The sequence below is a fragment of the Lissotriton helveticus genome, chromosome 3_1, assembly GCF_964261635.1.
Source record: "Lissotriton helveticus chromosome 3_1, aLisHel1.1, whole genome shotgun sequence".
Taxonomy (NCBI): Eukaryota; Metazoa; Chordata; class Amphibia; order Caudata; family Salamandridae; genus Lissotriton; species Lissotriton helveticus.
In genome coordinates this window covers 2,077,672,237-2,077,699,377 of record NC_136061.1, presented here as the reverse complement: position 1 = coordinate 2,077,699,377, position 27,141 = coordinate 2,077,672,237, and the positions used below count along the sequence as shown (strand labels likewise).

At 46.0% G+C, this 27,141-nt stretch overlaps 1 protein-coding gene across 1 annotated transcript in view; it reads left to right on the top strand.

Moving 5' to 3' along the window:
• FANCI (FA complementation group I) overlaps positions 1–27,141 on the top strand; it is a 765,095-nt gene that overhangs the window by 344,579 nt on the left and 393,375 nt on the right. The window contains exon 20 of the mRNA XM_078683200.1: positions 15,163–15,264. Within this exon, the coding sequence (XP_078539326.1) occupies positions 15,163–15,264 (102 nt within the window). The remainder of the gene's footprint in view (positions 1–15,162; positions 15,265–27,141) is intronic.

The following is a 27,141-nucleotide window of genomic DNA, read 5'->3' as shown; positions in this document are numbered from 1 at the left end:
TATCTGCGAAGCATGACCAATCTTCTGGCCTTCAGGAAGGCACTAAAAACATGGCTGTTATCTAACTGATCTTGCCATCCTCTCCCACGCCTTTTAATCCTCTATAGGCCTTCACACAGCGCCAGGACAACTCCGGGTATCAGTTTCTCTATACAAATACCAATAACATTAACATTATATTAAGAGGCACTACTGTCACTTTCTTAGAGCCACCAAGCTTCATTACGGCAGGAATTTCAGATCTGATCTTTAATGGTCATGAACAGAGGGTCCCTATCCCTTCTTGACAGGGTTTGAAGAGGTTAAGTCCTGATAATTTCATGGATGGATGGTAACACCACTTTGATGCAGTGGGAAAGCTGCAGCAATGGTAGAATCATTATAAGCAACATGAAATGGAAGTTGATTTCTTGATTACCCCCATGGTATATGATAAGAAAGATCTAAGTTTAACTGCACTCCCATTTATTATTGCTGCTTTCGCCAGAGACACCTACACAGTAGACCTCCCCCACACCCTTTTACACAAAACAAATACAGATATGACGAGTTAAAGGATGTATATGAACGAAACACAAACGACTAAAACACATATCATTAAGAGGATGTGTTTCAAACTCTCTTTATTAAATGGAAATGTCCAGTATTTGTAAAGCGCGAACAATTACCCAAAGGTGTCAAGGTAAAGATTGAGATGGATAAAGCCTGCTACTGTGAAACATGTCTCTCTATTATTGCAGGGTCGTGGGAGACCTGAACAAAATAAATTAGCCTTATTCTCACCGACCATGAGTATGTGTCACTTTCTACCACCACCACCGCCGCCGCCAACACCAGCACCACCACCACCACCCTTACTCCTCTCACTCTTACTCCTCTCACTCTTACTCCTCTCACTCTTACTCCTCTCACCCTCACTCTGACTCCTCTCACTCTTACTCCTCTCGCTCTTATTCCTCACTATCACTCTTACTCCTCTCACTATCACTCTTACTCCTCTCACTCTCACGCCTCTCACTCTCACGCCTCTCACTCTCACGCCTCTCACGCTCACTCCTCTCACTCCTCTCACTCCTCTCACTCTCACTCCTCTCACTCTTCTCACTCCTCTCACTCTTCTCACTCTCACTCCTCTCACTCTCACTCTTTCTCCTCTCACTCCTCTCACTCTTACTCCTCTCACTCTCTTACTCCTCTCACTCTTACTCTCACTCTTACACTCTTACTCCTCTCACTCCTCTCACTCTTACTCCTCTCACTCTTACTCCTCTCACTCTTACTCCCCTCACTCTTACTCCTCCTCTCACTCCTCCTCCTCCTCTCACTCCTCCTCCTCCTCTCACTCCTCCTCCTCTCACTCCTCCTCTCACTCCTCCTCCTCCTTCTCTTCCTCTCACTCCTCCTCTCACTCTTACTTCTCACTCCTCCTCTCACTCTTACTCCTCACTCCTCCTCTCACTCCTCCTCCTCTCACTCCTCCTCCTCCTCTTCCTCTCACTCCTCCTCTCACTCTTACTCCTCTCACTCCTCCTCTCACTCCTCCTCTCACTCCTCCTTCTCCTCTCACTCCCCTTCCTCCTCCTCTCACTCCTACTCCTCCTCTCACTCCTACTCCTCCTCTCACTCCTACTCCTCTCCCCCTTACTCCTCTCCCCCTATGGTGGGTCACCGTGTGTCACTTCATCCGGAACTGGAGCATCCCCCTGCCCAATGGGCACTGACTCCGTACTGCCCTGTGTCAATTGGGTGTCCTGTCCCACCAACTCTTGAAGCATTGCTCCCCAAGCCAGCAAGACCTCAAGTAGTTTGCCATCCCTCCTAGTATTCCGCATGTGCCCTTCCTCTGCCAGTGCCCACTCCCGCAGGTCCGCCCTCCATTTCAGCAGCGTCGGGCCCTGTGGGGACAACCAATGGATTGCAATACGACGCCGGGCTGTGACTAGGCCTAACATTAGGAATCGCCTACTTACTTTCCGTTAGCCATCCCGGGGGATCAAGCCCAGGAGGCAAGCACGTGGGTCCAGGTCTACTATCCACCCCGTCACCCTCGCCAGAACTTCCAAAACCGACACCCAGTAGGACTGGACATGGTGTGGAGCGCAGCGCACGCCCACACCATGATGTATAAAGTCCGCCTGTGCACTGCGACATCTCTGGCAGTGGGAATCTCTGGTACTATCAATGGCCTGGAGCCGCTTGGGTGAGAGGTAAGTCATGTGTATAATATTATATTGGATTTGCTTGAAGCGGTTGCTCACTGATACCTTCCGCACACTTTCGTGTATTTTTTCGCACTCACGGGGGGGTAATCAGACTGTATTTTTATAAGAATTTAGACACTAGAATGAAAAAGGTCCACTGGGTGGTTCTGAAGCAATAATAAATCAATTCAATTTCACCCAACTACGAACTAGCCATGGCAAAGTCATCGAATTGGACCCTCAGAAACGTTTTCAAAGAAAAATTAGGTAAGTGTCAATGCAGTCGGTTAGAAGTACTTGGGGCGACCACCTCTGGTTGGGAACTAGTCATAGAGACCAGCAAGGTCCTCAAGAACAGTTACCTTCAGACAAGAAGCAGTCCTTCAGCAGTTTCAGGGACTTTACCCGTGTTGCAGTGGATTCCTATGGTAGATTCCTTTATCCCTGATGATAGGGATGAAGGATGCTGAAGATGCTCTAAGGATGCGGGGGACTTCCTGCAGGGATTCCTTTTGTCCACGAAGATGGTGAGCAGTCCTGTTTTCAGGGTCTTTGTCCGACGAAGTCCGCTCCGGTCTGGCCAAAGTAACTTCACCAGTGGACTACCAGTCATCCGTTGTCATAGTCACAGGCAATCCTTTCTGAGTAGATACCTCACCTTTTGTGGGGCCCAGCAAACCTCCTACAGCACTCTCGGCTTCAACTAACCAAAGTGCAACTTTGTGCTTCTGGTTTTGGTCCTTGGTGCTACACAGCAGTGGTGGTAGCTGCTTGAAGACTTTGGCTGCCAACGGTCCCCAGCAGACTTCTTCAGCTGTTGTTTCACTGTGCTGCACACAGGAGGCCAGTCGACTGGCCCCTGGAGTCTCTTGGCTTGACTGAGCTCTGGAGACAACTCCTCTTTATTAACGAAGACCCTCGTCTTTCCGTAATCTCCTCCTTCATTAAAGTCACAAAATGATATGCTCAGAAAGACTCATTCTTTATATATGCATTTTATTTCCTATTCTTTTTCAACTTCATTCTGTGTATCAGTGATGTTAAACAAGTTTGTAGTTCAATCACATTTAGTTGTGTTACATGAGGTATTGATTTCAAAACGGATACATTGTTTTTATTAGAATGCTAGGTTGCAGTAAATGGGAGTGACAGGTGGTGTGTACAATGAATGATAGTGAAAATGATGTCATGGTTTTAGAGAGGAACTTTTGTTGTCATGTGATCTGCAGATTATTTTTAGTCACATTGTAAGAAGTTTGTGATATACTGTGCAATATTTTGTCATCATTTGTAAATTATCTAATGTCTATTGTGCAATATTCCTGTTACATAGAATGAAGTTGAAAATGATTATGAAATACATTGTATATATAAAGATTGAGTCTTTCTACGCATATATAATTTTATGACATTTATGCATGAGGAGATTATGGGAAGACATGGGTTTTTCTTCAATATGTTGCATTTTCCCAGCCCCAGTACTCTATTGAGGCTGGGGGGTCCTTTACTTTTGATTGACAACTCCTTTTAAACAGGATATGGCAGACACAGTTCCTCTCTTTGCTAGCCACCAGATGCAGCAGGTGCAGTCTACAAGAGTACAGCCTCTCTTTGTTGGTCCCGCAGTGCAGCAGGGCAGTTCTCCTTCAGTCATTCTTCCAAGTTGGTCGAGATCTGAGGTCTGGGTGCCAGGGATGTACCCTTAATGCTCAGAAAGTGCCCTCAGGGCAGGATGCGATTGGTAGCCAATGGGCTACCATTTCCGTCCCACCTGTTGCTTACTTCTTGTGGAGTGCAGCACCTGGCTATCTCAGGACGAACCGTTCTACCCACTCCCAAGCTGGCAGCACCCTCCCTTGGTTTTCAGACCTCCCCAGCCTACCCCTGGGGTGTGGCTACCTCAGGGCTACACACCCCTGGGGAAACCAGTTTGGCCACTGGTTTCCCCTCTCCGCTCCCCGTGCCAGCCTCTCTACCTCAACAACGGGGCAACCCTCCCCCCTGAGGTTCCACATCTGCCCTTCAAAGGCAGCTCCACCTTTCAAGCCTGCCATTTGGAGTGAACACCTAAGTAACTTCCTGCTGGAGGGAGGTGACAGCTGCATGACCTGCACTCCCTCATTGTTCTCCTTCCTGAGAGTCATTGGCATGTCTCTGCTGCAGAGCAGAAAGTTCTCTCGTGGAAGGGACAAGAGTTTTAAAGGCAACAGAGTGTCAGCTTTGTTAAAACTGCATACTAGAACAAGTTACATTAATTTCAACTTGAGATACAAGTCTGGATTAATGTAACAGGTTGTTTGATACCTTGGAGTGTCCAGTTTGGTGGTCACACCGTTCAGGAGTTAGCACAGCTGATGGATCAGTGTGTAACCCTGTACTCGTCAATTGGGAGACCAAGTCTTTTCTCAGTACATTTTTTAGTTTTGAGTGTTTTACTGTCAGGACATGTAAAATACATGTCCTGAAAGTGTCATATGTTGCACCCTACTTTGGACACGGTAGGCCTGACGGAAGAGTGACTTAAACACATGTTCAAGGAACGTGGTGAATTTGCCCTTGCTTTCAATGGCAAAGTCAGGTTAGCAGTGCACAACTGCTCTACCACTCCGCAGCAGAGGGCTGGGAGACTCGTTTTTCTTGGGGGACCTCTAGGATGGCACAACCAGTACTGCAAGCACTTGGGTACCCCTCTAACGTACATGCCCTGGGTACCAGTGTACCAGCTATTAGGGACTTTGAGGTGCGTTAGCCATTTCCAATTTGGTACAGCCAACTCGACATTTACTTTAGGCTGAAGTCCCTGGCAGTAAGGTCTGGTTAGCAGGCCTCAGTGAACTCTGTGGGGGAAAAAAACCCAGCAGCTTTAGTTGTAAAACTTGGGGGTGACCATACAAAAAGAGCCATTTACTTAAAGTGCCTATATTAACCACGACATTTAACACAATCTGGGAGTTTGGGGAGGGTCCTGCATCCTGGAGAGCTGTGATCATTTTACCACTGCAAAAAAAAGGTTGCCTGAACAATCTGGCTAGTTACTGCCTGATTTCACAGCTAGACAGTGCCAGCAAAATCTATGCTAAGTTACTGTTAATACGACTAGAGTAGTGGGTTGAAGACCACACGATTTAGTCACCATTCCAAGCTTATTTCCGCAAATCACAAGGAATGGTCGATCAAGTGTCCATATTGTACAGTGCTTGCTGAAAGAATACCTTCATAAAAAATTCTGCTCTCTTTATAAATGTTATTGACCTTAAAACAGTATTTGATTCTGTGGACAGTCCAGCCCTTTGGCAGAGCCTGCAGAAACTGGGTATTAATACCAAGCTCATGAGTGCAGAGAAACAACTTCACCAGTGTAACTGTGCTGCAATGAGATTCGTCCGAAAGGGGGATTGTACGTCAATTTTTGCTATAAAATCAGGTGTGAGGCAAGGATGTGTTCAAGCACCCCTACTTTTTAATCTGTTTATTAATGATTTTGGGGGGCACCGTTTAGCCTTAAATCTAGATGTCCCAACAATCGGTGGGAACAAATCACCAATCCTGTTATTTGCTGACAGTGCCGCATTATTAGTATGCATGGAGCTCTATATGCTTAAGTTACTCAAGGGTTTTGATAATTATTGCTCTCTGAAGAATGTCATAATTAATATTACCAAGACAAAGTACATGTTGGTCAACCCTCGGCACAACTTGAGAAACCTATTCAAAATGTACTACCAGGCTCCAGACCAGGTAGAATTCTATGACTATTTGGGAATAAAGCTTGATGCAAATGATTTGGGCCAAGCAGAAACCCAAGAGAGAAGCTGCCTCTCCCAATACTCTAATGCTGTGTTGCACTTCAGCTGGAAATTTTACAGAAGATTGACGAAGGCAGCCTTACAGGCTTACCAAGCAGAGGCGGCTGACTTGTACGTGGCTGAGCTTTGGGGATGCAATACGGCAATTCTGAAAATTGAAAAAGAATTCTTGCGTCATCTGTAGCAGCTTAGCCTGTAGCTCCAGTGGCAGCCCTAAGACATGAGTTGGGTTTGAAAAACATTGAAGCTGTTGCAGCGCTCAAACCACTCCTGTTTTGGCACCGAATATGGACTAAACAGATCAAACCTTGTTACTTATCTCCAGCCTATTCGTGAACTGTGGCAAAGCAGTAACTCACAAGATGTGCCTTTGGAAGGTACTTAACCAACATGGAATACCATAAGTTTTGGTCTAACCCAGAGGCCATGGCTCCCTCAATTTAGGAAGAAATCAAAGAAAAGTATTTGTCCTGGCTGTCTAAAAACAGGGAGGCAAGCTGTTTACATTGTTTCAGGAAATCAACCCCGGCCACTCCTTATTACGAGAGCTACTTGGATAAACTTTTCCCGCCATCAAAGAGACCCTTATTTATAAAATGTAGGTTAGGATGCCTCCCTGTAAAGACCTTTGCAAGGAACACGTCGAATAGAAGTCGCAATACTACCTGCAATCGTATGCAAGGTGATGGTGAAACACTTAATTCACTTTATGCTGCTATGCACTCAGCAAGGAAGTTATATCTCCGTCCGCTATTTAAAAAATAAAATAACTTAAGACACTGTAATACTGCTTTGCACTTATGCCTTATGTGTGCTTATTTTCAATGCAATGGCCTTTTTTATGTACGCAGCCTGGAAAGCCACGTGGCCATCGCTTTATCAGTAAATTAAGTTGTTTTCATAATTGTGGGCTGATACTTAACCATTTCGCTTCTGCCTCAAAATCTAAAGTTAATTATATTAATGGTCTTTGATCATAGACCTGCGGCTAACTTAAATTGTTTGAAGTCATGTAATCATAATGGCTTACTGTTAAAATGCATGTGTTTTGTATTCAATGGGGAATCTTTGCCGCAAGCACTTCTTTAGGGTGAAAATGAGTGAAAGAGTGCAGTTTTATTACCAGAAGGCACTTACCATGAATTTTAAAATATGTTGTTTGGAGTTGGTATTATCTAGCGATATAAAATCGATTAAGAAATTAACATGTAACCCCACTTTACAATTTAGGGAGATAGCAAGGTGATCCCAGATGCCATGGATGAGATCGTAGTATATATATGTGTTATTTGGCTGTCTTTAACATTTTGTGAGAAGAATAGTATATGACATTGTTTAGTCAAATTTAATTTGCAAAGTGATATTTTTTTTGCATTGTCTTTTATATTGTATGGCTTAGACTCGTAAGCCGAAACAATAAATAAACCAAACCCCTCACACCTTCAATCTCTTTGCTCTTGTTTGCAATACAGACACCCCCCATCTTCCAGTAAATAACTGTTATCACCTTCCTTGTCGAAAATCCCCAATAAGTTGAATCCAAAGCTTTGAGCCGTTCTATGTTCATATTAAAAAAAAAAAAACAGCGCAGGGCGGCCCAGTCAGATGGTAACTAATATTGGCTCAGCAAAACTATGCAGCCCTTCTGATGGACGAGGCCCGCCAGGCTTGGCTGGCAACGCGTAGCAGGGTCTATCAGTGGGGGGACAAATCCAGCGAGATGCTGCATCGACTATGCCAGGGTGCCTTTCATTCCCAGGCCCTGCCGAGAGTCCTGGGCCTGGCGGGGGCGCCGCTTATCGAGCCCCCAGCTATTGCAGAAAGCTTACTACATATTATGTGGAGAGGTGTGGCTCACTGGTTAGAGGCGGCAAACCTGTAAGCAGAGAACGGCCCGGGACCAGGGTTCAATTCCCGACGCGGCAGGGTCTTGGACCAGGGTCAACGGACTCGATAATTCTCGCCTCAGTGCCTACTCTAACCAGGGAACACACTCGGTAACTCTGGGCATTAAGCTTGCCTCATCTCTACAACGGCCCCCCACAGACGCCGGGGATGCCTGGTTTCACCCTGGAGATACCCAGAAAGGGAGCATCTCACAGGGAAAACCAGGACGGGTTCCCCAGCGGTCTACAGCGCCAGGACACTCGGGTAGAGTAACAGTGCGCTTTCCAAGTATCCCACATTATGAGGACCTCTACGCACAGAAAGAATGCTCACAGGTGCTGTTATAGTCAAATTTATAGATAACCTTCCACCTAAGGCCGTCTCCGATGAGGTGCGGGACAGGCTGGACCGCCCACTGACGGATGAGGAGTTGGTCATGGCCCTGGGGGAACAAAATTCTGGAAAGGCTCCGGGACCGAACGGATTCCCCAGTGAGTTTAAAAAAAAAAAAAGATTTGTACAGCTGGCCCCACACTTTTGACCGGTGGTGGAGGAGATGCGGGAGCGCGGCTCACTTCCTCCGGACTGGAGGCACGTGGAGGTGGTGATGTTCCTCAAACCTGGCAGACCTCCGGAGCAGCATGCGCCGTACGGTCCCATATCACTCCTTGAATGTGGAGGCGAAGGTCTTGGCCAAGGCATTGGCCAACCAGCTTCTACCACACATTTCCACTCTGATGCACTCCGACCAGGCTGGGTTCATTCCCCAGAGGGCAGCCCATCGTAATATCAGGTGCGCACATGTGGCAGTGGCGGCCAGCGGGCAGCTGGGGGAGCCAGCGGCGCTCTTGTTGGCCAACATGGATAGGGCCTTCGACTCCCTGAATTGAGTAAATCTATTTGCCTTATTGTGGAAACTTAATTTCGGCCCGAGATTTCTGGCCTATCTGATGCTACTATTCACTGACCTGACGGCGTCGATGCGGTTGGGGGGGAGCGGCCTCGATCTTTTTCTTTTCAGCGGGGAACGCGGCAGGGCTGCCCCCTCTCCCCATATTTATTTGCACTCGCCATGGAGCTGCTGGCGGCTTGGGTGCGCATTGATGCCAGCTTTGGGGTTTCGAGTGGGCGCCTGGCCTCTCGGACAGCATAGCACTGTACGCGGATGACGTCTTGTTCTTTCTTACCGCTCTAGACAAGTCGGGGCCACGGCTGCTGCGTATACTACAGATCTTTGCGGAAACCTCAGGGCTGTATATGAACCCACGTAAATCTATGCTGTGGGTCCTGAGGGGTCAACTGAGAATAGGATCATGGGCTGCATAGGTTCAATTGACAATGGGGGGGGGGGGCTGAAATATTTGAGTGTCTTCCTGTCTGACGTGCCGGCGGTGTCTTGGGAACGCAATCTGGTCCTGGTGTGGGACCGTACCACGGAAGATCTTAAGGTGTGGTCCCGCATACCCCTGTCCTTATATGGCAGGTCAGCAATTTTTAAGATGGTGGCGCTTCCCCGGCTCCTGTACCAGTTGCAGAACCATCCATACCAAATCCCACCCGATGGTTCCAGCAAGTGAACGTAGCGTTGAGACAGTTTCTGTGGGAGGGGGGGCAAGGTGAGGGTGGCCCTGCGCACATGTTTCCTGTCTACCTACTGTGGGGGTCTCGCTTCATCGGATGTCCTTTCCTACTATCAAGGCTCGCACCTGCTAGTCTTCAATGAGTGGTGGTATGGTGACAGGGGGGACCTGGCATATGCGTTCGAGCGGCAGCTTATGGGGTGCTATTCCCTACATACAATACTATACTCCGCACTGCTTCGGAGGTCATTACCGTCGGCCACGCAGGTAGTATTCTTGATCTGGAGGCAGACTCTACGCAGGATGGGGTGGTGGAATACCTTGACCCATGAGACCCCCCTTTGGGGCAACGGGCACTTACCTCAGCTGGCAGCACTGCAGGGCTTCGGGGATGGGACGCAATAGGCATCTCGGTTCTGGGGGCTGTTATGATGGATCTGACACTCAAATCATTTCAGGACCTACAAGAAGAGTATGCGATGCCGCGATCCCAGTTCTTACTGCAACCTACAATTTAGGCACGCCCTCACCCCTAGCCTGGAGGGCCTGGAATCTCTACCCGACTTTAGCCCCATAGAAGCGAAGGTCTTCATGGGGGACCTCCCGGATCGCAAGATCTTCCGAATATACCAGACGTTGGCCATTCACTGTTCCCCCAGCCTGCAGAGGCTTAGGAATGCATGGGAGGCGGATGTGGATGAATTAGAGGAGGCGGACTGGGCTGAGGCCCTAGCGGTCCCGCGAGGAGCGGCGATAGCAATGCGCCTGTGTGTAGGGCAATTTAAATACGTACACAGAGTGTACTTCACTAGAGAGCGCCTCTGGAGGTCGGGAATGATTGCCTCTCCCGAGTGTCTTCGTTGTCATCGGGAGGAGGGTACGCTTATACATACGGTCTGGAGCTGCCTCTCATTAAATGGCTTCTGGAGGGGCATATACTCCTGCCTCTCTGAGGTATTGGGTTAGGAGCTCCCCTGCACGCCGCGTTTGGCCCTGCTGCATGTTATGGAGGGAGTGGGGGGGCAATACTTATAAACATTACCTTCTACTATTAGGCCTTACATTAGCAAAATGAGATATTGCCAGGGCATGGAAGGCACCTAGGGCGCCATCGGTGGTTGCATGGAAAAATGGGCTAGATTTTTATATGGGGCTCAAACAACCCGTTTTCCTTGCCAGGGGGTGCCAGCGCAAACATTACAAGATATGGAAGAGGTGGGCGGACTACCGGGGTCTAGAATTGGATCCGCCACAGGATGTAGAGGCACTCTTGGACTGATTCATATGCAGTTTACATGGAAGAAGGTGGCGGGCGGGATTGCTTGGCGGGACTAGGATTCCCGGGTGTGATGTTAAGTAAATAGATGGACTTATGTGGCATAGGCGCAATCTGTGGGGGCGGGGAGGAATTTGGGGGGGGGTTTGCTATAATGCAGTTTGCTATTATCCATAAAAGTCAGTCATTATTAATGTGTATTCGATTTGTGCAGTTGTCTCTGGAGTGCAGATCCCTGCAATTTATGTGAAACTAGACAAATACAATTTGTTTACTTTTTTTTTTTTAAACCAGCTGAAATGCAATACTTGTGTATGTTCCCATATTTACAATACTCACAGCTGTTCAGGTACATTTAAACACTGCTGCTTCCTATTGATCTAGATCTGTGACCTAATAACAGCTGTCAATTTCTTAACTGTGACCTATTGTGCACCTCAGTTCTGCCTTGCTGTACCTTGTACTTTCTAATACTGCACCCTCTCCTCAACACATACCGTTCTCAACTTACTTTAATGCCTTAGCAATTCAACTTCCGTCTGTCTGTGTGCAAATTGGTATATGTGTCTTTATTTTTGCTTGGTAAATCCCAAACACGTTGTGATATAGTAACTTGAGACACCTACTTATTAACATATTTGAAGCCTAAAGTCCAAATATGGTGATATAAGAACCCATACATCAAGAATTCCCTACAGGGGTCCCGAAGGGTCTGATCAGTGTCACATTATGTACACAAGTTCTACTTAGATTCATCATATCTAAATGTATCTTACATGGATATCCTAAACATCTGCTGCAGATCCGGCCCTCCTGGACCCAAGTTGGATGCCTTACAACATTTCTATTATTACAATGCTTTCATTAATGAGAAACGTCCTATGTTGAATAAAGTCAGCTATACAGCTCATTCCCTTCCGACTGCTCTTTAGTGTAGTTCATGTCCACCAGTGGGAATGCCAGTTTTCAATGCCCATTTCATCATTGGTTACTGCATAAAGCTGTTAATATGCCACAAAATCACAAAAAACAGTATGTGAATTTTGTTAGTGACATGATTAACTGACATTTAGAAATGACCGTAACGATCAACCCATGAATTTGAAATGGCATGCTACTACCTGGTTGCTGGTCCTGTGTCCCTCTGTCTGTCTGTGTATATTGATCTTCTACTAAACTCACTTGACCCTTTCACTTATGGTGATATCCGGTAATTTTAGGTGGGCGTCTATTTGGTTCTGAGAAGTTATAGAACATGGCAAGAATAATCTACAAGTCTTTATGTACTACTGTGGTGTATAAAGTGTTGGCAAGCAATGATAATGAGATACTGACAAATACAAATAAATGAAACGGTGAAGACATTTTCAAAATCGGTTTAAAACGAACTGTCCAATCCTATATTGTTCTCTGTCATTGTGAGAAAATGTACAAAACCTACATGCCTTCCCCTTACCTGTTTTGTTTGACTACATCCCTTGGCTTCTTTCCAGGTCCAAGTCCATTGCCAAATTAATCTTATTTTATGCTCATCCTTCATAATGTCTCCTAGCATAGTGATTCTTGAACTTAAGCAAAAACATTTATATTTTTTATACTGCTTAGCATAGCCAAAAACAGACAGTGTTCATTTCCTAATAAGGTTATGAGAATAAAACTTGAGAATTTTACTTGTGTACAACACAATATTAGCAATGAGAGTTCTGTTTCCCAGAGCAGCATATCTATCTATCTATCTATCTATCTATCTATCTATCTATCTATCTATCTATCTATCTATCTATCTATCTATCTATCTATCTATCTATCTATCTATCTATCTATCTATCTATCTATCTACAATTGCACAACAGAAGCAAGAATACCAAAATAATACATACATATTGTAGTATTTAAGCTTTGTAAAAGCACCATAAACCTGGAAGAAAAGCATAATCAACGTCTAACGGGGTAGAGTTCACTTGGTTTTGTTGGTATAAGCAATCATGTTCACATATGGAAAGATGATAAATGTATGTGCTTTAAGTGTGATGCTCTTATCTGCCTATGTCTAAAGCATCAAACAAGTGGTTCTGTTGCGGTTATTGTGTCCTTTTTACTCGTAGCCCAAGACATCCAAGCGTACCCACCATTCATGCATACTCTTGCAAAAGGAACATCAGAGTACAATTCCTTCCCCAATGCCATGCAAAAACCGCCAACAAGCATTAAAGTTAAATATTATTTAATACAAATGCTGGCTTTTTTATACTCTTGTTTTGATGTAACTATTATTATACCAAGATCTGTCTGTGGAACATCAAGCGATCTATGAAGATCATTTGGTGTGAATCCAAAAAGAATAAATTCGAGTGATCATTCCAAACTTAGGTAGGCATTTATTGTTCTACTCTCGTTGTAGTTTTCAGTATACTGTGTAGCTATAAATGAATAAATCCTATCCAATGGCTATTTAGGGTGTTGTTCTTGAGAAGCTATGTTATCACAGATTTCCCTGGTTGTAGCAGGCAGCGTGTGCATTAGTCAAAGCCTCCTCAGGTACTGCTTGTAGACGTGGCACTAGCAGGCTTAAAAAAGATATGTTTATATATTCGATTGCATGGTTTGTCATCGTACATACAGGCGAGATGTTTCTGCAGTATCTGGACACATAGAAATGCAGTAAATGCATACATTCATTACAGTTAACAAGGACGTCTCTTGCCAGGAATTGTCACAGGATATATGACACACCCAATACAGTCTAGGTGGGGGAGGAGGGAAGGGAAGGAGCAGCGTCAGGAGCACTGCACGGTCGACAAGTCTATTGGGACCCTCGGTAGAGAAGTTGTCAGTGCAACCTCAGAGTCATGATACAATCCATAGGAGACCTACGTCCCAGTGTAACTGCTATGTGACTGTCTCTGGTGGGCGCTTGTCTGGGGGAAATCTTATAGTCCTGGCACGCCACTCAGCCTCATAACACAACCATCTGGATATCGCTAGGACCGTAGGGCTCCACAAGTGGATGGCAAGCTGGCTTCTGGTCAGTAGCAATGCGGACAACAGCACAGGTCTAACTGTAACCTACTTGTCGTCAACATTCCTGCACTCTGCGACACTGCCATGTATGATGGTGAGATGTTGCATCATTCTGTCCACATTTGGGACACAGTGGGGGCTAGCGGTCAACTTAAGCCATCGAGACGGAGGGTCCCATCACTGGCAAATCTTTAGCAGCATATCTCCATGTCTGCAATAGGCTCATTTAGTTATACCCTTTAATGCATCACCCAGCCAGATCTCCGTGGCATTATAACAATAAACATGAGCTGTATATATTATCATACCTGCAATTGAACTTTGCTTTGTGATAACAATAGCATCTTAAAAATCCTTCCTTTCGTGACCCTTGCCAAGAATTCTACCTAGCATTTGCTCTTCACCATATCACTGAGCAATGAATTTGCTGCTCATGAAATTAGTTTCACTGAGTGCTACCTCTCTAAATACATCTATTCCCATCCTAATCTTTGAGAGTGTGTCTTTGGAGGCTGTTAAGCCTGTTTTTCTGTTTCTACGATGTTAAATCTTTTCCTGGGGAGCCAGAGTACGATAAAAACACCTCTGAAGAAACACTTTATTATTTGTGGATGGTTTGACACCAAGGAGATCTGCAAGTACCAATAGCCTTTCAATGTGCTAATCGGACCACAATGCACCTCAGGAGCATTATGACCATTAAATCCTGGATATCCTTAAGCTGTTGCATACTATCGTCTTCCCGCTTCCAGACCTTTCTGTCTGCCATCCTTTACTGGGCTTTTTTCCAACAGTAACCCACTTCATGATCACTATTCAGGATTAATACCTTTCAGAGGTACACAAATGTGCAGACAGACCTCCCTTGTTGAAGACCATCATGCCAAATTGATACTTCTCAATTCCTTCTATTTTGTGCTATGGTAGACCTTGAAATATTGTTTTCATGGTTAAGACCATGGAATTTCAGGTTTTGTCCAAAATCAGATCATATGATTATTTCAAACACTTAGCTAGCAAATAAAATGTGAAACAGAAAAATGCTCTTGGATGAGGGTTTTGGGGTGGACCTTGCAGCTTTTCACCCCGCCCACCCAACTGTTCAATGTGTATACTTCTTAATTGGCATAAGTAATGGAACTGCATCATTTCCAATTGCAGATAGTTAGTGAATAACACCACAGTGTTTCTCAAGCAAGAGTTGGAGTCGGGAGCTATCCTTCAGAAGATGGTTTTATGGAGATGACATTAATTTGAGCAGCTGTCTCATTTGGGCATTTGTTGGTGGAAGGGAAGTGGGGAGGGCTTTTCAATACAGGACATACCGCTGAGAGTTAACATTGTGACAATGAGATTTCTAATAAGCACCTTTCTTGATCTTCTTTGTCTAGTTGAAGCGTTACTTTGAGCCGAAGCCAGACCTTTTGCCACCCCTTAAACTTGAGGCATGTATAACAGCTCAAGGGGACCAGATTTTTTTGCAAGAACCACTGGTAAGGATTTGGCACTGTCTTCTAATCTCTCAAAGCACGTTTATTTTTCTCTTGATATGTGCGATGTATGACCAAATTAAACATGAGTTAAGTCTTTATTTAATTCACAAATGACAGAATATTTATAGTACATCCACTCGTGTAACGAAATCTGGTAATTAGGTAATTGTTTTTATTGTTCATTTCATCTGCTCTTTTTCTCTCTAAATGCTTTGCAATTACATTCTACTTAATTTTACATTCCTTTTACTATCATGAAGACTGGAATGGATGAGAGTCTGATTGTTGTTGAAGAATAAAGCTATTTCTCAGTAACTGATGTGTGGCATATATTGAACTCACTTGCGAGATCTCTTAGTAAAAAATTATACCAAAACCTGTTTGCTGATTTACGTGGCACTTCTGTTCAAGCGGTTTGTTAACTTAGAAGTGAAAGCACAGTTCTGCTTAGATGACATGCAAGTGTACAATCAGATTTTCGAAACTGTGTTGCAAGTACTCGTACTTGTAGCTACAATCAATGGTGAATCCACAAGAGTCCGCTTCAGATGACCAATGTTAAATCATAATGTATCATTTTTGGGAGGAAAGCAATAAGAGATCGTTTCATAGGGTATTGCTGAATATATCAAGGTTAAAAACTGGGTTTCATGTTTGACTGAAATATGTTCCTGGAGCCCTAGATGGTCAAGATAATGGGAAACTTCTTATACCAACTGCCAAATGTAAAGCCTATCCTCTCCCTATTATCTTCTAAGCACAAAGGGCCTTGCTCATTAACACCATAAAAGTACGAGTGACAATTTACATTTCCACAAGAAAGTACTAACAAACTTTGTTTTTTTTTCTAGTCGCAAACATTTACAGAAGTTTGCCTGGAAAGCTGCGCTGTAGAGCATTTTTTATTGGCTTGGATTTCACTTTCAAAATAAACTCAGTGTAATACAGCCTTTCCCAGCTGTAGGGCTATTTCGTTTAGTTCTTGGACCTAGAGACCTCTAGCATAGTAGTGTGTGCCTTATAAATGCTGGTATTCAACTATTATCCATTTGCCATTACAGGGAGCGACTGACCATATGCAACCCAATCTCGTCTCCATGCCAAATGGATCAGTGGAACTTGAAATCTAGACCATCCCAATTGTGTTTAAACCCCGCTCTGACTCCGAGGTGTGGTGTACTTTCTGCATAGATTTTTCCCTTAACGAGTCCTTTTTGATAAGCAAAATGCAGTGGATCGAAATGCCTGAATGAATGCTATTACACTGAAAAGCATGTCATTCTGTTTTTTTTTTAAGCTTACTCTGCAATCAGTGGAGGGAATCAACTATATGTGAAGTAGTCTGGTTGAACCATAGAAGGGACCCTACAGTCTCAAATGCACAAAAAGTGCAAAATGCTTGATGCACATTGAAACAATGTTAATTGCATCCATTAGTACATCCTCAAATACCAAATGTTTTTGACATTTAAGTTGAAGTCAAGTTACTCTAGAAGAGAACCAGTGCAGGACACACTGAAGTGTTGCATTCTGGTTTGATGCATAATTGAGCTCAAGTAATCGTGTGATGGTAATTGTACTTCCTTTGTCCATTTCCTTGATGCATCACTGTTTATTTCTGTGCCACTCGCAATTGATGATTAGAACCTGTGTCCTGGTTCCATTTTTGAATTAATTTTCTTTCTGATAGAGACTTCTAGCTGCAGATTCCTCACCATAGTATAGTCTCCAGGTGTCAAACTGGATCCATAAAATTGTGAGCCGTAACTCTGTGCGCCAGTCCGGGGCATTGTTTGGCTCCATGTTGGAAGTGATGTCACGGTGCCCATGGAGGACCCTGGCGCTGATATCAAGTCCTTTCTTTAAACACCAACAGAGTGAATCCAAAGAACTACCGTGGTCATTTTGTCACCAAATTTATTTATTTTTAAACTTTTTGTCAGCATTTTTGAGCTTTTGCTCCTGGTATGCTAGAGATGTCTCTAGCAAACCTTCATGATTCAATCCTTCTGGGGATTGTCACAGGCAGATGTTTGTGTCCAATCCCCACTTGGTCTATCTCTGCTGCCTGGGATTGGGACAGAACCTCAAGGTATTTGCCTAGTGCAGGCGATGTACCTGAAGACAATTCGCAAACAGGTGGTGAAGCTCCTGGAGGCACAGCAAAATAACTTTCTGTGCTGTTCACATTGAAGATCTTGGGGCTGTTCTTGGAGGCATTCCCACAGACTATCGTCTTCCCGCTTCCAGACCTTCTCGTCGAAGTGGGATAAGTTGGAGAAGCATGAGAAGTCGGTGAAGTGTTCTTCTGCCTCATCTGTTCAACCTCGTGGTTCTAGGCCCCTCTCTAACATTCCACCAGTGTTGCCAACGTCAGTGCCCACTCTGAACTCTGCACAACTCTGAATTTCAAGGTGCCCCCACCTGTCCCATTTCAGGAATTCCATGATGCCATGCATGCCATCTTTGGGTTACCGTTGATGCCTTCTCCCTCAATGCCACCCGGCCCTCAGGATTCGGACAGATGACACCATGGATGCCTCCATCTAGCCCGGCTCCATTCTACCCGGCACCGCTCGATGACAAGCTGATCATAATCCCCAGTATAACTCAGTGTCGATGCCAGTGACGTTCTGGCTCTGCTATCCTTTGGACTTGTCCAATGTCTGGATGGAGGTGTTTCAACCTGGGTCAGGCTCGCCTGAGCCCCTGCTCCCCTTTAATGAAGCCCTCACTGATTCGCTTCTGGGGGCATAAGCGAAACCCTGCACAAGGGCTCCTGTGCATCAAATAATTGCACGTCTACTTTGTCCTGCCGGGGAGATATAGCCTTCCTTTCTCAGAACATCTTCCCTGAGGGTGTGGTGGTGCAGGCCTCACACGTGAAGGCAAACCCAAGCGTGTTCCATATAACTCCATCAGATAGGGAATCCATGAGCTGGACACCTTTGGGAAGCACATATTCTTTTCCGCAAGCCTTGCCTTGAAGTCTGGAAACACTGCATGTCTCTTGTCCCGATATTCCCATGCATTGTGGGACTTGATTGCACAACTGCTTCCCATGCAGTCTGAGAAGGACTGCACCATCCTCAACCAAGCTTTGGCACAGTTATGTTTCACTAGGTTCTTGGGAGATGTCCAGTGATCATAGATCGAAATGCACTTCGATGGCTACTGCCTGCTTGACGATGAGGCCGGCAGAACTCTTGATTGCTTTGGCAAGAGGAGGGCCACTGCCAGATCCCTTGGGATTTCTTTATCAACCCAGCTGCAACAGCTGTCCTTTCGCCACTACAGCAGACATGGAAGTGGCAACTCTGTGCGTCTTCAGTATCAGCCATACTCACTTCTGAAGCCTGCCCAGTCATTTCAAGGACAGGGCCACAAAGCCCAATAAGGATCTGAGAGCCAGTCGGAGTATGTTTCCCAGTCCCCCTCCCCTCCGGCTCCCGCAGCTTTCAACCCCCTTTAGCATGCCCTCCAACCAGCATAGCCTTCCCGTTTGCATTAGAATCAGGCATCACCTTCCCCAATGGTCAACGATTACATCCAACAAGTGGTTTTGTCAGATCGTGTTGAAGGGGTACGTTCTACCATTTGGGAGAACACCTCAGCCTCTCAACATCCCAAGGACAGCTGACTGAGGACTGTCAGGAAGTGCAGGCTCTTTCAGCTAAAGCAGCCATCGAGAGGGTGCCCGCACCATAAGTAGGGCATGGTTGTTATTCAGGTTAATTTCTGGCACCTGAAAGAACGGAGGACCCCGACCTATACTATATCTGCTCCCTCTCAACTTCTTTCTGAGGAAAGAGAAATTTAAGATGCTCATGTTTGCTTAGGTTCTATCTGGATGCTGGTGGTACAAACTGGTTAGATCAAATCTACCACTGGGAAGAATCATAGATGACATTCTTTTGATCTTGACTGGAAGTGAAAATTATCTTTTGGAATTCTTCCCCTACTCAAATCAAAATGCTTATAACTTGAATTTTACTCTGACTTAAAATAAGAAGATAACTGTAGCTTCTTCCCCAGCCTGGGTACCCGCAAATGACTACACTAGACACAGAGCTTAGTATTGCACGTCTGTTTTCTTCGGCGTGTAACTGCAAAGTCAGCATTGTAATTCAGCCTTCTTGCATTCCGTTCTAACAACTACGCCATAGCTCCACGAAGTCCATCAGGAGCCTAAAGGGTTCCGTCATAGCTAACTCGCAAGACACTACAATGTGGAGTTTTATGTTAAAAATTGGAACCTTGAGAGGAGGGTGTTCCAGAAGAAAACATCTTGTAATGTGATGTTACATGCTTCTAGCTCACGACCACATTCACAGATCAAGGCTATTCCCTTAGGAGAAATGATGAGGGCTTGGAGAAACTGTAGTGGGGATAAGGAGTACATTGACAACATTAATCACGTTGCTCACAGATTTTATGTTAGAGGATATAATGATAAATGATAATTACGCACTTGTATAGTGCACGACTACCCGTAGGCATCTCTGCGCTTGATGGCAGTAGATTGAAGCAGCCAAAGAATAAAGATTAAAACAAGCGAGATTACTTTGAGAAGGGAGACTGTCAAAGACAAGAATAGAGAGTAGCGGTGAGAATGATAACGAATTATGGGTGGTATTTTGGTTGATTGAGTTGAATATTGAACAAGTACTGGCGTATACTCACACATAATAACGTAAGAAATGATTAGGTTCCCCCAACATCAAGTATCACCTTTCAAAAGAGAAACTATCCAGAATACTCTGACCCCAAGTTACCCTATGAATCATAGTCAAAATCTAGACTGGTGGAGTTCCCTGACTAATGGCTTCTACAAATGTGTATAAACTCGCAGTTGATAAGAAAAATATGTTCAATTATAATGGGGTTGTAGTCCTTTCAGTCCAACTCCACCACAGGAGTACCCTTTCAAAGCTCCACAGGATCTCAGGGGAGGCACTCGGAGACTCGCAGGCCAACAGGAGAGTCCAGTCCAGGTCCAGTTGCGACTTAGCTTAAACAAGGGATTAGCCATGTGACCTTTGGCGTCCTCTTAGTTGTCCTGGGTACAAGAAAGAGCAAATCCAGTCCTCAAGTGCTCTTCCCAGGTTGCAGACATCGGGTTTGCTTCTCTTTTGATCTTCCTCAGGTCCGGGAGCGTTCTGGAGCAGCTGCCTGGAGATGCTACACTCAAGCTTGGCTCAAGCCAGTGGGTGGAAATCCCCTCTGGGGAAGCCCTAAACAATGAGGAAGAGGTTCCTGGGGCTATCGCTACCCACTTTGTGCATTTTGAAGATTCTCGAAGTATTTGGACGTACCAAACTTCAACTCTGAGGGGTGGGGTTGTGTGGGCAGTGTGGTACAGCCAATGTCGGGTGATTTCAGGTAAAAGAGGTGAAGCTTGACTCTTCAGCCACGAGGACCAGGAGGTGTCGACGACGACCAAGAGCTGGATTCGAGCTGTCCCACGAAGGATGTCGAGTGCTGCAATGTCGGAATCCGGATTTGACCCAACAAGCCTTGGCAACAGCAACCCACGCAAGATGACAAGATTGGCTTCGGTTCAGTCCAGCAAGTTCTGAGGAACTCCTCCTTTGGAGGGGAGTCAGAGCATGTCTGGAGCAACCAGTAAAGCTCAAGGAATCAAAGATTGGCCTTTGTGGGAGCTCACTAGCCAACGGACTAGGAACCGCGAAGGCTTCTCGAGCTGAAATGCACAAAGCGGGCCCACGGAACACTTGTGGAGTGTAGGCCTCAGAGCTTCGGTGCAAAAGGTGCTCAGGGCAGGGGCTTCAAATACCCCAATGCACAACTTCGGAATACCTCGGGAAGCAGGTGCAGTAGCAATATGCAGGATGTCCAGGAGTTCCGGTCCCACGTCTCTCGTGTCAGCTACTGGTCTCAGCTTTGCTGGGATCTCGGGTCAGCCTCAGAGATGTCTGGAAGTCCGTGTCCTGTGTCACAGATTCTTCGGGATCCGGCGGGAGCCTCGAAAATGCAGAACGGCAAAGATGCTGTTGGTGCCTGTTTGAACAGGGTGGTCACTCCTAGACCACAAGGGAGATTTTCTTCCGTCTTCCAGTCGATATGGAATGTCGAAGGTCCAAGATATATGTTGCAGAGATTCTTCCAGGGTAATCTAAAGTCGTAGGGACTGGGCTCCTATTCTTATAGTAAGTTTAGGGGTTTGACTAACTCTAGGGCCCCACCTACGGGAGGACCTGGGAGGGGGAGGTTACACCCCTTCCACTTTGTCCAGTTTCGCGCCAGAGCTGGGGCAGAGTGCCCCAGCAACTGGTTTGAATTGGGAAAATGCATGGAGCACCTTGTGTCCCCCAGGCAGTGTCTGAAAAGCATTCACTGAATGCAACCCACCCTGCCCCAATACACTGAAGCCTGTTGTGGAGGTGCTAGCACCTCCCTGGACAGGAAACCTATTGTCCAGGCCTCCCCTGCCGGAGTTTCGGCCAGCAGCAGGAGGGCAGACTCGTGTCTGTGGCAGAAGCATCCATTTTGTGATGCTTGTGCTCTGTTTAACTTTAACAGGGTGTACCAGTGTGTACATGTCTTTTCCCTCTAGAAGGGTGGAATGCTACCCCCGCCGCCAGAACTGGCGGGGAAAGTAGTATGCCAAAGTGTTTGAACCCAAACACGACATGTTTTGATAAAGCCAAACCAAAGTAAGAATTAACCGCGAGGATTATAATGCACTTAAGATTATATGGTATGGCTATATCATAGAACAGCTATAAGGAGATGGTTCTGAAAGCTGCAGAGGGGCTCAGCTCATGCTAGGGCACCCTCACACAAAACCAAGCACTCTGCCTTCAGGATTGTCAAGGCATGCCTTAGGAGTGACTTATAGGTTACTATGTGTCTATATGTAAAGGTAGATATCGATATACAATATTGAAGTAAAGGGTGCTTACACCACCTTACCCAGGCTGCAAGTGCAGACCTGTTGTGCCATTTTGGAAGGCTAACCAGGGGTGGCATAATACATGCTTCAGCCCCTGGTATGCCTCCGGGGTACCTATGCCCTGAGTACCTAAGGTACCATATACAGGGACTCACAAGGGTAACCCAGTAACCAATCTGGGATGTACTTAAAGTACATGGTATCGATTTAGAGAGAGAACAGCTAGACTGTGGTCCTGATTAGCAGGGCCACATCCAGACTAAAGTCGGAAAACCAGTGAAACACCCCCCCAACGCAGGGACATTAAACTAACCTTGACGAGTTGAGTCTTCATTTTCTAAGTGGAAATATCTGGAGAGTCCATCTGCATTGGCATGGTTACTCCCAGGTCTATGTTCCACTGTATAGTCCATCCCCTGTAGGGAAATGGACCACCTGAGCAGTTTAGGATTTTCAGCCTTCATCTGTTTTAGCCATAAGAGGGGCTTATGGTCTGTCTGAACTGTGAAGTGAGTACCAAACAAGTATGGCCTCAGCTTCTTCAGAGCCCAAACCACAGCAAATGTCTCCCTCTCAATAGCTGACCAACGTTTCTCTCTAGGGGTCAGCCTTCTACTAATAAAAGCTACTGGCACAGCCCCTACCCCCAACTCAGAAGCATCTGTTTGAACAATGAATTCTTTGAAGTAGTTAGGACTTTGCAGAATTGGTGCAGTCCACATGGCCTGCTTCAAGTCATCAAATGCCTTTTGACAGCTGACTGTCTACTGAACTTTCTTAGGCATTTTCTTAGAAGTTAAGTCATTCAGGGGTGTCACTATGGAACCATGCCCCTTAACAAATCTCCTATAGTACCCAATCAGGCCCAAGAATGCTCTGACTTGAGTCTGGGTGATTGGAGCAACCCAGTCCATTATGGTCTCGATTTTGCTCTGCAGGTTGTGGCCCAGGTACACAACTTGACTCTGCCCTATCTGGCACTTAGTAGCCTTGATAGTTAGGCCTGCTTTTTGCAGGGCCTCCAAATCATTTTTCAGGTGGATCAGGTGATCGTCCCAGGTGGAGCTAAAGACAGCAATATCATCCAGATAAGCTGCACAGTAGTCTTCCAGGCCTGTTAGGACTGTATTCACCAACCTTTGAAATGTGGCAGGTGCATTTTTCAGACCAAAGGGTATTACCACAAATTGATAATGTCCACTAGGGGTTAAAATGCTGGTTTTGGCTTTGCAGCCTCAGCTAGTCTGATCTGCCAGAAGCCAGCTGTTAGATCAAATGTGCTCAGAAATTTGGCAGAGGCCAACTTATCTATGAGCTCATCTGTCTGGGTATTGGATGCACATCAGTCTTAGTTACTGCATTGAGGCCTCTGTAGTCTACACAAAACCTCATCTCTCTCTTACCATCCTGGGTGTGAGGGTTGGGTACTAGGACTACTGGACTAGCCCAAGGGCTATCTGAAGGTTCAATCACTTCCAATTCCAACATCTTCCTGACTTCAGTCCTGATACAATCCCTGACATGATCAGGTTGCCTGTAAATCTTACTTTTAACAGGCAGACTGTCACAAGTGTCCACTTCATGAGTGCACCAGGTAGTCTGACTTGGAGTCAGTGAAAACATATGTCTGTACTGTGTAGACCTTGTCTGCAGTCAGTCTGCTGCTGATCAGTGAGGCTGCCTGCCAAGGCTACTCCATCAACTGATCCATCATCAGGGTTCTGAGAGAGCAGGTCTCGGAGAAATGAAATGAATGAAATGAAATGAAAATGGTACTTATAAAGCGCATGGCTACCATAAGGCCTCCCAGCGCTAAGAACCTAGCCTGCGAGTGCGCGCCTTAACTAGATGGAAATAAGAACGTCTTCAAATGCCTTCGGAAAACCAGATGGTCTTCTTCCAACCGAATATGGTCAGGAAGGGTGTTCCACCTTCTGGAGGCAACATAAGAAAATTGTTGGCCTCCACTTCTGGTCTTGTGAATTCTCAAGACAGTAGCCAGGCGTTTGTTTCCAGAGCGCAGAGCACTATTGGGATGATATGGGACAATGATTGACTGTAAAATTGGTGGGCTTTTGGCAGCCATAATCTTGTGGGTGACACAGAGGACTTTAAACTGAATCCTCTCGGCAACAGGCAGCGAAGCTATAGCCGCGCGAGCTGATTCTCTGCGGGGAATATTCAGAAGCAGTCTGGCTGCGCAGTTCTGCACTGCCTGGGGTCTCATTATTGTGGATCGTGGTGATCCAACATAAAGGGCATTTGCATAGTCCAGGAGGGAGAGGATTAAATCTTGGACTACTAGTTTCTTAGCCTCTCAGGACAGTATCAGTAAAACTTTTCTCATCATCCTTAGTAGTCCAAAGCAGCATCCTGCAACCTTCTGTGCTTGGACCTTCATGTTTAGCTTCTTGTCCAGCCAAACTTCCAGACTTTTTATTTGGTCTTTGGGCGTTGGTGCGATGCCCAAACAGTTAGGCAATAGGGGAGTAGACTCCCCTGGGAAAGGTTTACCCAGAAGCATCAATTCTGTTTTTGCTCCATTCAGTTGAAGGAAGAAGCGCTCCATCCAGGCTGAAATTGTTTTGAGACAATCGGGTAGATTTTTGTACTGTTTTCTTGTTGGTTGTGGGATACTATCAACTGGGTGTTCTCAGCATATGTGACGATTCTAATGCCAAAGGGTTCAACCATTTTGGCCAGGGGGCACATATAAATATTAAAAAGGGTGGGGCTCAGCGATGAGCCCTGTGGCACCTCACACCTCAAGGGCATGCTTCTGGAGGTGCAGTTTTCCTCGAAGACCTGGAATGAGCGGCCGTCTAAGAAAGACTCCAATCACCTCAGTGCAGCTCTCGATATCCCTGCCTCTCTAATCCTAGAGATCAGCAGATGATGGTTAACAGTATCGAAGGCTGCACTCAGGTCCAGGAGGATGATTGCTGCCGAGCCTCCTGAGTACATGATTTTTCTTGTTTCCTCAGTGAAAGCAATCAAGGCTGTCTCTGTGCCCTGCTGGGGTCTAAATCCTGTTTGCATAGAGTGAAGACAGCCGTTTTTTTCCAGATAGTTGGATAGAATGGAATTTACGTGTTTTCTGCGATTTTTGCAATCCCTGGCAGCAATTAAATGGGGCTAAAGTTCGAGAACACTTCTGGGTCGGCTCCTGCTTTTTTAAGCAGTGCTCTCACCATGGCTTGCCTCCATGAGGATGAGACCTTCCCTGAGTCACTCTCTTCCTCCTGTCCTTCATCAGTAGCCATGGGCAAGCCCATGTCTGCCCTGTCAACATATGGTTTCAGTCTGTTGACATGAAACACCCTATGGGGGCTCCTGGGAGTTCCAAGATCTACCAAATAGGTAACCTCTCCCTTCTGTTCAACAATAGTGTGGAGTCCCCTCTACTTGTCCTGGACAGCTGCTGGGGCCACAGGCTCCAACACCCACACTTTCTGTCCTGGCTGGTAAATAGTCAGTACAGCCTTTTGGTCATGTCAGGCTTTCTGTAATTCCTGGCTAGCCTCAATGTTTTTGGATGCCTTTTTCATGTACTCAGCTATCCGGGAGCGGAGGCCAAGTTCATAGTCCACAATATGCTGTTTAGGGGGTTTGAGAGGTAACTCCATCCCTCCTTCACCAGACAAAGTGTTCCTCTAACAGGGTGCCCAAACAGAAGTTCAAATGGGCTGTAGCCAACCCCCTTCTGTGGAACCTCTCTGTATGCAAACAAAAGGCAGGGTAGCAGGATATCCCATCTCCGCCTGAGCTTTTCTGGGAGACCCTTAATCATACCCTTTAAATCTATCTACTAGCACATTGCACTGTGGATGATAGGGTGTGGTGAACTTGTAGTTCACTCCACACTCCTTCCACATTTCAGTTTAGTAACTTGACATAAAGTTTGCACCTCTGTCAGAAACGACCTCCTTAGGGAAACCCACCCTTGAGAAAACTCCCAAGAGGGCTCTTGCCACAACAGGTACTGTAGTGGTTCTAGGGGGAATTGCCTCTGGGTACTTGGTGGCATGATCCACTACCACCAGGATAAACCTGTGCCCAGATGCAGTTTGGGGATCCATTGGTCCAACAATGTGCATCCCTACACGTTCAAGGGGAACCCACACCACAGGTAGTGGTATAAGGGAGGCCTTTGCAGTGCCACCTGATTTCCCACTGGCTTGGCAGGTGACACAGGAGCAACTAAACTCCTTGGTGTCTTCAGACGTATGGGGCCAGTGAAAGTGAGGGACAATTCTGTCCCAAGACTTGTTCTGGCCCAGGTGTCCTGCTAGGGGAATATCATGGGCTGGTGACAAAAGGAAGCCCCTGAATGCCAAAGGTATGACCAACCTCCTGGAAGTACCAGGCTTGGGGTTACTACTCTCTGAATACAGGAGCCCTGTATCCCAATATATTTTATTGGTGCCACTAGCATTCCCTGCAGCCTCAGCAGCAGTTTGCAGTCTGAGGGGTTCAAGAGAAGGGCAGTCCAACTGCGCCTGACTTTGATCTGCTCTGGAAGGACACCCTGTCCTTAAAAACTCAACCTGATCAGGTTCAAGCTCCTCTGGGACAGTTCCCTCTTCAGGCTCACAATCAGCTTCCTCAGAAGGCTGATCCTCACTTTGAGTCAGGGGGGAAGGCACTGCCTTAACCCTACTGCTCCTTTTCTTGGTAGGCAACTGGTCCATTATTTCAGAATCCAGTGGCTGTCCCGTGCTAAACTTTTTGACCTGTGACCTAGTCACTGCAAGAACATGTGCTGAGATTCCTAATATTTCTGCATGTGTCCTAACCTCAATTTCAGACCAGGCTGAAGTTTCTAGGTCATTGCCAAGCAAACATTCTACCGGGAGGTCTGAACTTATTACAACCTTCTTAAGGTCAGTTACCCCTCCCCAGGAGAAGTTAACAACTGCCATACTATGTGTGGTAGTGACATTGCTAGCATTGGTCACTTG